General features: G+C 40.9%; 2 protein-coding genes across 2 annotated transcripts in view; one reads left to right on the top strand and one right to left on the bottom strand.

Annotated features, from left to right (window-relative positions):
* The window catches only part of SLC25A17 (solute carrier family 25 member 17), a 359412-nt gene extending 353918 nt beyond the window's left edge, over positions 1-5494 (bottom strand). The window contains exon 1 of the mRNA XM_049627572.1: positions 5484-5494. The gene's annotated coding sequence lies outside the window, so the exon portion shown is untranslated. The remainder of the gene's footprint in view (positions 1-5483) is intronic.
* The window catches only part of EP300 (E1A binding protein p300), an 83324-nt gene that overhangs the window by 56446 nt on the left and 16425 nt on the right, over positions 1-10453 (top strand). The window contains exons 15-20 of the mRNA XM_049627528.1: positions 1212-1391; positions 1609-1753; positions 3586-3704; positions 5100-5339; positions 6188-6276; positions 8273-8353. Of these exons, the coding sequence (XP_049483485.1) occupies positions 1212-1391; positions 1609-1753; positions 3586-3704; positions 5100-5339; positions 6188-6276; positions 8273-8353 (854 nt within the window). The remainder of the gene's footprint in view (positions 1-1211; positions 1392-1608; positions 1754-3585; positions 3705-5099; positions 5340-6187; positions 6277-8272; positions 8354-10453) is intronic.

Below are 10453 nucleotides of genomic sequence, written 5' to 3' on the forward strand. Positions count from 1 at the left end.
GCAGAATCCTTCTAGCTGTACCCTAGTGTTAGATTATTTATGTGCGGTTTGTATTCTGTATTGTGCCGTCTCCCCAGTTAGACCAGAATCTCTCTGTAGTTAGGGACTTTCTTTTCCTTCCTGTTCTTGCCATTGTAGTACCTAGCATGGAGGGAGCTCAAAGGTTTTGTTTAGGTCCGATGTTGACTGTGGTGTGTTTTGTCTCATACATACTCCAAGGCTTACAGGCATGTAAGTGGGGTGGCAAGCAGAAAGAATCCATAGTATTTTTAGTACACCACGTAAATTTTATATATTTTAAAGAATCTTTTTTCAGACAGTCTGACCTGTAATATTTGAGAGCAAACGAACAAAACCATGGATCTATGAATGTCTGTGGTCCGAGCCAAGGTTAGAAAATCATGACCTAAAATGAGAAAAGTATGGGTCTGAAACAGTCTGTAACTTTCTTGTGAGAGGCTCATTATGTATGTAGCAGAAATGCAAGTTCACATCTATAGTTACATCGTTACCAATTCTCTGTGTCAGGGCATAGAACTTTCTACTTGTTAACTGATACTTAATATTTTAGTTTCTGTCCTGTTAGTAAACCAAGAAGTCCCATGAGTCACAGCTACTTCGTAAAACACCATAAGTAAGCAACTGGTTCATCCCAGCCTCTGATAGGTGAGGAACGGCAGAGTGCACAAAGGGAGCTTTTGATTCAGGTAGTTCCTGAAAATACTAACTACCCGGTATGAGGTTTCTTATTGGAAGACTTAGGATAAAGAAATTACCAGTTATCCCGTTAAAACGTGGTGAGTGTGGGAGTTCATTTTATTCTACTTCTGTACATTTGCAGCTTTTCCCGCTGATAAGTTCAAAACAAAACAAAATAGCCAGTCATGCTTCTTTTCTTTCCACTTCTCTGTAAACGTGAGCTCTTCGGAGGCAGTCAGCTCTACGACCCCATCCCTCCCGCACTGCCACAGAATGACAGCCAGTGCGGGCTCTCTTAGTACAGCAGCCAGTCGGCCTTTGCGAGTCCTCAGTCTCTTGTTCTTAAGCACAGTTTACTTCAAGGGAGTGAAATATGGCCGAAAGCACCATAAACGAATAGAATGATACTAGCCTCAAAATAGGTGGTTACTCATACCATCCTGGTGCGGAGCTTGAATTCTGGTTGTGTACGTGGCAGACTTTTGTGTTTTTTCCCCCTCTTTTCTGTCCAGCTTTCCCAGCCAGCTGTAAGCATTGAAGGGCAGGTATCAAACCCTCCATCTACTAGCAGCACAGAAGTGAATTCTCAGACCGTTCCCGAGAAGCAGCCTTCACAGGAAGTGAGAATGGAGGCTAAGATGGAAGTGGACCAACCGGAACCGGCAGATGCGCAGCCGGAGGACATCCCAGAGGTGAGGGCAGGGCAGTGGCCGCTGTTACTCGGGTAGCACCTCTGTCTAGGAACCCCACGAAACCTGTTACAGGAAAGTACTCTGGTAACTGGGTCTCATTTCATGATTTCCACACGAGAAAGGCATTTGTCCGCAGGAGAGAGTAAATAAGACGGTGATCTTACTGCTTCCTGGTGACAAGTCTCTGGAATAATAAAAATTTCACCTTGTCTTTCAGACTAAAGCAGAAGACTGTAAAATGGAACCTACAGAAACAGAGGAGAGAGGCACGGAGTTAAAGACTGAAACAAAAGAAGAGGAAGACCAGCCGAGTACTTCGGCTACCCAGTCATCTCCAGCCCCGGGACAGTCAAAGAAGAAGAGTAGGTCTCTTAGGCTCTCTTGGTCCTGGAGGCAGGGGAAAAAACACAAACTTTGAATAGATGGGGTCGGGTTCTTGGTCTCAGAAATTGACTTTGATGTGATTTCATTAAGCTTGGAGCCCTTTTGGCCTGGTCTCTGTGTTATTACTGGTGTTGGAGAAGACTTTGTCTTTCCTGTGGTAGGTATATTTGCTTCCTGCGGTCACTGGGTCAGTCACACCCTTCCTTTCTCCAGGGTTGGGTGCTTAACAACCTCTCAAAATTGTCTTTTCTTCAGAGGAAGAAATTGTTACGTACCCTTGACTAAAACGCAAGAAATAGTAGCAGCGATAATAAATAGTACTACGTATTGTCAGCCTACTGTATGCGCCAGGTACCATGCCACACACCTGTACTCTCCCATCTACTAACTTTACAACAACTCTGGGCAGTTACTGAAAACCTGAGGCTGCGCAAGGTTAAGTAGCTTGCCCCAGCTCACTCAGCTGGTTAAGTGAACCCAGGCAGACCAATTTCATTCTGCTCCCAGCCAGCTCCTAAATATTAATGAGTCAAACCGAGCAAGCAGCTCAGCTTAGTACAGAGTGTTAGACTCTGTTTAATTCCCACAGAAATTGATTTACCAACTTTGGGACTAGGACTTCTTAGGGCTCTAGTGACACCCTCTATGGCACAGGTAGGGCTTCTTACAAGGGAGGAATCTGCTGGCTCCTAAAGATGCTGTATATAAAGGTGTTCCATTAATACAATGCAACTTAAAATGTTGGGGTTAAAAATTTACTTGGATTTAAATAAGGTTTATATAATCAAGGTGTATTTTAAGGTAGGCTGCAAGGAACCCAATCTCACTGTTAGGAATCTGTCTTTAAAACGGCTAATTTCACAAGTTTGTTCAACTTTGTTCTTTTGAGCACAACCAGATATGAGAAACAAAGAATCCTCTCCCATCCGTTTAATTTTTTTCATGGCTGCCCCACTATGAAGTGAAAAATATCTAAAGTACTAACAAATAAGCTATCTTGAAGATAAAATTATTTTGTACACAGAAGAAATAACAAGGCCTCTGCTCAGAGTGTTTTAAAGCTCAAACCTGGACCCTTAAGAGTAGCTTCTTAAATAATAGCTTAAATTAATTCCATTTGGGACACACCAGCAAATCTTTCCTGACTTTAGAAACATACCCAAGTACACTGGAATGAAATTTGATCAGTTGAGTCTGTTGTTTGGGCAATAATAATTTAGTTCTCTCTTTGTTTAGACTTGAACCTACCATTTGTCATTAAGATAATAAATATATGTATTCCTCCTAAGCTCTAAAACATCAAGCAGTTTAATGAGGGACTCTTCCCACCAGGGGTTCTGATTCCTTTAGTGGTGAGACAGTATCAGGTCTTCTGACTTGTTATATACTCTTCTCATGAGTGAGGACCTCTTTCTGTCCTTCTTTGACAGCACACTCCCCTCTCCCCTGCCATCACTAATATATTTTGGAATTTTTTTTGACCAGTGTCTTCATAAATTTCTGGAATGCTTAGGATGCTGTTTCTACTTGGTCAAGACTATTTTAACTGAATTTCTGATTAAAAAGTAGCTGAGCTGTTTAGGGTATTTAAAGCTGACTAGACATGGTGTCTACCTGACACCATTCAAAGGCGCTACCTGATGTGGACCAAAAATTAGAAATAGGAAGTGTGCTGTAAGTGGTATTTCCGTGGAGACGGTATAGGCAGTTTTGTGTTTTGTGGCTCTTGAGATTTGTTTTAATAGCTTCAGCTTGAGCGTTTTCTTTTTCTTTTACTTAATTGATAACTAATTTCAATTGTGCTCTTAAGTTTTTAAGCCAGAAGAGTTACGACAGGCACTGATGCCAACATTGGAGGCACTTTACCGACAGGATCCAGAATCCCTTCCCTTTCGTCAACCTGTGGACCCTCAACTTCTAGGAATCCCTGTAAGTATGTGGTGGTATTTTTTTTTCTTTTTTCTTTCTTTTTTTTTTTTTTAGTGTTCATGCAGGTGAGTTGAGGGAGGAGCAGAGGGAAAGTGGGGGAGAGAATCTTGAGCGGGCTCCATGCCCAGCATGGACCCCAGTGCTGTGCCATGCTCGATCCCCTGACTGAGATCGTGACCTGAACCGAAATCAAGACTCAGACGCTTAACCAACTGAGCTACCCAGGTGCTGCTGTGGTGGTACTTTTGATTTTTTTTTTTTTTTTTAATTTGTTAACAGCTTTATTCAGGTATAATTCACATATTATTCAAGACACTCAAACTGTACAATTCATTGATTTTTGTGTATTGACAGAATTGTGCAGCCATCACCACGGTCAACTTGGGATCATTTTCATCACCCCAAAAAAGAATCCCTGTGTCCATGAGCCCTCATGCCCATTTCCTCCCCCATCCAACCACTAGTCTACTTCTGTCTCTATGGATTTGTTTATTCTGGATGTTTCATTAAATGGAATTATATAGTATGTGTTTCTTTGTGACTGACTTCTTTCAGGGTTCATTCATAATGTAGCATGAACCAGCACTTGATTCCTTTTTATGGCTCAGCAATACTCCATTGTACGGCGATACCACATTTTTGTTACCCATTCATTAGTTGATGGACATTTTAGTTGTTTACACTTTTGGGCTATTGAGGATAGTGCTGCTGTGAATGAACATTCATGTATAAAATTTTTGTGTGGTATATGTTTTTGTTTCTTTGGGGTATATACCTAGGGTCGTGATTACTGGGTCATAGGCTTATTTATTTTTATCACCTGAGTAGCAGTAGCTCTGGTAGAAAAGCTGGACCCAAATTAACTTCCTCTGTTTTTAAAATTGCCTTTGCACACCAGACCGCTGGCACACTTCATTTGAGGCTTGTCGGTGGTATTGGATAAGGCAGTGGAGTGCTTACAGGGGCAAAATTCATTAGGAACTTCTTTTTTCCTATATTTTTGAGGCCTTAGATCACTGAAGTTCACTGGGCTTAGTTTTCTCAAGAGTCGGCCCCTTTTAATACTAAAATGTTAAGGCTGTTTTACTTCTTGGTGTTTCAATGGATCACACATACACTGTGGTAAAGTATCTGGAGTTGTTTTAGTAGATCATCAGCCTGCTGTCTGAAAAGTTTATGTAGTGACTCTTGTTATTTCTGCCCTCTGAGTTGCTTCATATCTCTGTAGCCTAATAATTTAAAGAAGTGATAGGTATCAACTTAATTCCTTGGACATATAGTCAGGACAGCGACTTAACTTTTCTGGAAAATCAATGATTATAGGAAGACACACCATCTACCTTAAATATACTGAGACTTTGGGGTAATGTTGCTTGGTGTCACTTACCCTTCTAGGATTACTTTGATATTGTGAAAAGCCCCATGGATCTTTCCACCATCAAGAGGAAGTTAGACACTGGACAGTATCAGGAGCCCTGGCAGTATGTGGATGACATTTGGCTTATGTTCAACAATGCCTGGTTGTATAATCGGAAAACATCACGGGTGTACAAATACTGCTCCAAGCTGTCTGAGGTCTTTGAACAAGAAATTGACCCAGTAATGCAAAGCCTTGGATATTGTTGTGGCAGAAAGGTAAGAAATTTTTGCATGGTAAGAATTATTGAAAACTTGACTAATAGAATCCTGAATCATCAGATTGTAAACTCATAATAGGGCTTTGGATCTTACTTATTTATGGGTGCACAGTGCCTGGCACGTACTGTTGTTTTCTTGCACACCAGTTCACATGTAGCTCCTCTTGTCCCATTGAGTTTTTTTGCTAAGTGGCTGAAGGATATGACTGCTAAGCCTACCTCAGAGTGGTGCCATAATACTGTACCGTAGTCTCTCCTTACCTGTGGTTTCACTTCCCACCATCTCAGTCAACCATGGTCCAGAAGCAGAGATTCATCTTCTGACGTATTGTCAAAAGGTCAATATCGTTTATGCTACATCACAGTGCCTCCATCGTTCATGTCCCTTCATCTCATCACCTAGGCATTATATCTTCTGTCATCACAAGAAGGGTGGGTACAGTGCAGTAAGATATTGAGAGAGGCCACAATCACGTAACTTTTATTACAGTATGCTATTGTAATTGTTCTATCTTATTACTAGTTATTAATCTCTTACTGTGCCAAATTTGTAAGTTAACTCTGTATAGTTACGTACGTATAGGGAAAACCACAGTATGTATAGGGTTTGGTGCGGTCCACAATCTTAGGCATCTACTAATGGTCTCTGCCTGTGGATCAGTGGGACTGCTATAGTATAGTCAACTAGAATGGTTGTGGTTCTGTGTATTGCCTTGGAAACTGAAATAGCTCGTTACATAAATGAGAACTAAGAATTCACTGACTTTTGTTTCTGATTTGCCAGTGTAAATATTCTAGCTTGTCTTGCAGGTGTGTGTACTATTTAACAAATGGTTTCTGTTGCAGTTGGAGTTCTCTCCACAGACACTCTGTTGCTATGGCAAACAGTTATGCACAATCCCTCGTGATGCCACTTACTACAGTTACCAGAACAGGTAAGCTCAACTATGTGTGGACCATGGTCCGTGTATCCGTGTGTCCAGGGACTGCATGCGGATGGACCAGCACACGTACATTCATGGTCATGTGTACCTTGCTTGAAAACAGCTGTACAGCACAAGTTCTGTCCTAGCATTCTGCCTTTTTTGCAGAATTAGTGTAGTTTTCTAGCAGGAATAGCCTTCTGTCAGTTATCTGGCCCCTTATTTTTTATAAGGCAGGAACTCTAAGCCTTGGGAGGTTAAGCAGCTCACAGAGTTGGTGGCATAGATGGGATTACATCCTGGCCCCCGCTTCTCTTTCCCATTTCTGTTCACAGCTTACCACAGCCTGAGGCAAACTGAGAAAATTTGTGAACGAATTAGTGTTTTCTTGTCCATGAAACTGCTGCTATCGCCTTTCCCAAAAACTATCCACAAACTTTTAACCAAAAGTTTGTTAGCCAGCTGTATCATTTGGGATATGTTTCATTTTTGTGTGCAGCCTCTCCATAAATTGTTCTTCTCAGAGCATTTGAAAACAGGATTCAGAGTTTCTGCTTTGCCCGGGTTAACCATATAAAAAGGAGTAACTCCAAAAATAGGTCTGCACCAGACTTACTTAAAAAGACTTGCATATGACAGTGGATGGTAGAGTTGTAATAAATTAGGTGCCCCTGCTTTATCTTCTCCTGCCCAAACAATGGCTGTAATCCCAGAGATGGCATTCAGTAATCTATTTTAACTAAGATCTGTCTCCTAGATTCATTAATTAGCCTACCATATAACATGCACAGAATGTTTATTGGGGGCTCTGAAACGGTAATAACAAGGCTGGGCAGTTAATATCTTTTAATAAAACCAAGCTCATGGTGGTGGTTTTTGCTGAACTTGTGTGCTACAGATGCATTTCCAGCTTTGAAAAAGTCGCTTGAACTTTTTGTTTTGATGACCAAAAGGTGCACTCTCCTAATGGTTTGTTGTAATCATTAGAATCCATAGTTTTTCATTCTTAATACCTGGGAAAAACCCTCAAGTTGTTAAAAGCACTTGCATTTTAAAAAAACAAGTTAACAACCGACATGAAGTTCTTCTCATGCTGCAGTCTTGACATTTATACCAGTTTGGAGTTTTTAACATGAATCTACAGTGTTCGTAATCTTTGTATCCAGAACATGTCATCATGTGCCTGCACACACCACTGCCTTTCTTTCTTGCCTTTTAAACTATGTCAGTTGATGGCTACGATCCATATTTAAGCACTTGTGCAGATTTTTCATTGAAAAATAGAGAATTTTTTAAACTTATATGCCTTCCTTGGAAAGCAAAAAGAAATTTTGTGGGTTTTTTTTCAACCCAGGGTTGGTTTTAGGTAATTGCTTCCTGATCTTGTATTCGTAGTGAATTTTTTGTTACTTATTTTGCTGTTATTGGAAATGGGGAGAAGTGTGTGATTGCTATGTTTCAGTAATAGATTAGCAATTCTTCTCTCTCCAGTATGTTTATCCTTCCCCTTTTTGATTATTTGCATCAAATAGCATTAATTACTAAAATGAAAGAATGTAGGTCTGTGTAAGTGATACTTTTTTGTTTTATTTGCTGTAATCATTTGCTGCTTGTGATCCCATTTGAGATATTTAATGCTAATCTGTGCTTTGCCTTGGCTTTCTGCTTTGTGTTGTCTTGTCTTGCTTTTATGTTTTTTGTTGTCCTGCAATCCCTCATTTCTTCGTTTGTTTTGTGTTTTTTTTTTCTCCCTCATGCTTGTCGTTGTCTGCACTTGGCTTTGATTGCAAAAAAAAAACCAAAAACAAAAACAAAAAAACAAAAACAAAAAAACCCAAACTGTGGGGCCCATAAATCTGCATCATTGAATGTCCTTGTCGCCGTTGATGACCTGCTCTCTGCTCCCGTCCCCCTCCTTGGCCTGCTGTGATTGGTGGCTTCGTTGCTTGGCTTGGGCTGTGTTGTGTGAACGGAACAGTTCACCCCAGTATGGCCTTCTTGCCGACAGGTATCATTTCTGTGAGAAGTGTTTCAATGAAATCCAAGGGGAGAGCGTTTCTTTGGGGGATGACCCTTCCCAGCCTCAAACGTAAGTAACTGCATTATTTTGGAAAGTGCTGTCTTGGTGTGTTGTCAAGTGCTGATGCTAAAGCTTTTTTAAGTGGTCTTGAGTTACACGGCCCGTGTAGTAGCCGTTAGCCAGTTTGCTATTTAAATACAAATTAATGAAAAGGAAATAAAACATTATACTCACGTTGCAAGTGCTAAACAGACATTTGTGGTTAGTGGCTGCCATGTTGGTCAGCACAGATAGAGAACATTTCCGTCACAGCAGAAAGTTCTGTCAACCCTAATCTAGGAAATATATCAACACTGGATGGTCATTTCGATCTCTCTTTTTTTTTTTTTTTTTTTTTAATTTTTTTTTTTTCAACGTTTTTTTTTTAATTTATTTTTGGGACAGAGAGAGACAGAGCATGAACGGGGGAGGGGCAGAGAGAGAGAGGGAGACACAGAATCGGAAACAGGTTCCAGGCTCCGAGCCATCAACCCAGAGCCTGATGCGGGGCTCGAACTCACGGACCGCGAGATCGTGACCTGGCTGAAGTCGGACGCTTAACCGACTGCGCCACCCAGGCGCCCCTCGATCTCTCTTTATAAGGAAACAATGAGCTTTACGCCTAAAAACTGGAAGGCTGTAGTGCAAGAGAACTTTATTATTAACGGTTTTAAGTTTGAGGGGAATTGAACAAATAACTACCTTACAGCCTTCATCACGTAGCCATTTATTAGAGTGACCTAGAAGAGAGAGACTGGTTGGGTGTTTGCAGTCTCACAAGCTCTTGCTAAATGCCAGGACAAATTTCAGACATAGGCTAAATTAGTTAATAGTTCTTCTGATCGCTAAGATGTAGTTACTGTGCTTTTAATATTCTTGGGTTCCTTCTTTCCTGGTTTAACCTATAATAAGCAGAAGCGGTTCAGAACATTCCAAAAAGTAAGGAATTGTTATATTACTAGTTAATATAGGGCTTCTGAGGAAAAACTGGTTCGCTTTTCCAAATTAAGTCTTAACGTTGCACTTTTCCTTCAGTTACTATTGAAATATGATGTGGTAGAGTCTAGCCTTAAGGAAATTTTCTGCCCTTGGGTGAATTGAATTAGGCTGACAGCTCTTAACTAGGTTTCCCTGATGTGGAAAGGAAGGCAGCCTTACCGTTGGTACAGTTGAGTGACTTGCCACATGTCCTAAACCTTAGGACGGTGCATCTCTTACACTGAAGACTATAGAAACCCCCATCCGATTCTGCAGGTCTGTAGTGGGCCTGAGAGGCTGCATTGTTGACAAGCTTCTGGGTCTTTCTGCGCTGCTGGTCTTTAGAACACACTTTGAGTTGCAGTGCCTTCGGTCATTTAGAGAATAATGTCTAGAACCATAACCAGTAGGAAACGGTTTGAAGGTGGAGCTGTCCTCATTTTTGTGAAGGGGAGTCGCAGTAGTCACAGTTGGGCCTCCTGAAGTTTATTCTAGGTGGAGAAGGAATAAGACTGTTAGCATCTGTATTTGTGAGGCTAGGAGTTGTGTGGTATGCTAGATTTCAGGATAGGAGGCCATGTGAAAGTCTTAAATACTATAAAATGAAGAATTTTTACCCTTTAAAATTACCCTTTCTGGGTAACTGTAAATAACCTGAAATAGGTATTCTTAATATTGAGGCTTTTTTTATTTATATAAAAAGTTGTTTGACTAGAGTATTAATTTTAGTGGTTTAGCTTCTCCCATATACACCATCTTTCATAGCTCAGTCTAGGAACATTCAACTATTAAATGATACAAATACTAGGGGCACCTGGCTGGCTCAGTCAGTGGAGTTATGTGACTCTTGATCTCAGTGTTGTGAATTCAAGCCCACATTGGCTGTAGAGATTACTTAAAAATAAAATCTTTAAAAAAGAAAAAAAAAAGGTATGAACACCTGACGTTAAGAGTAGTAGACAAGATTTAAAAAGGAAAAGAAGAGGGGTGCCTGGGTGGCTCAGTCAGTTAAGCATCCAACTCTTGATTTCGGCTCAGGTCATGATATCCCAGTTCATGAGTTCAAGCCCCGTGTCAGGCTGCGCTGATGGTGCGGAGCCTGCTTGGGATTTTCTCTCTCTCTCTCTGTCCCCCTCTCCCTCTCCCTCTCCC

The sequence above is a fragment of the Panthera uncia genome, chromosome B4 (genome assembly GCF_023721935.1).
Source record: "Panthera uncia isolate 11264 chromosome B4, Puncia_PCG_1.0, whole genome shotgun sequence".
NCBI lineage: Eukaryota > Metazoa > Chordata > Mammalia > Carnivora > Felidae > Panthera > Panthera uncia.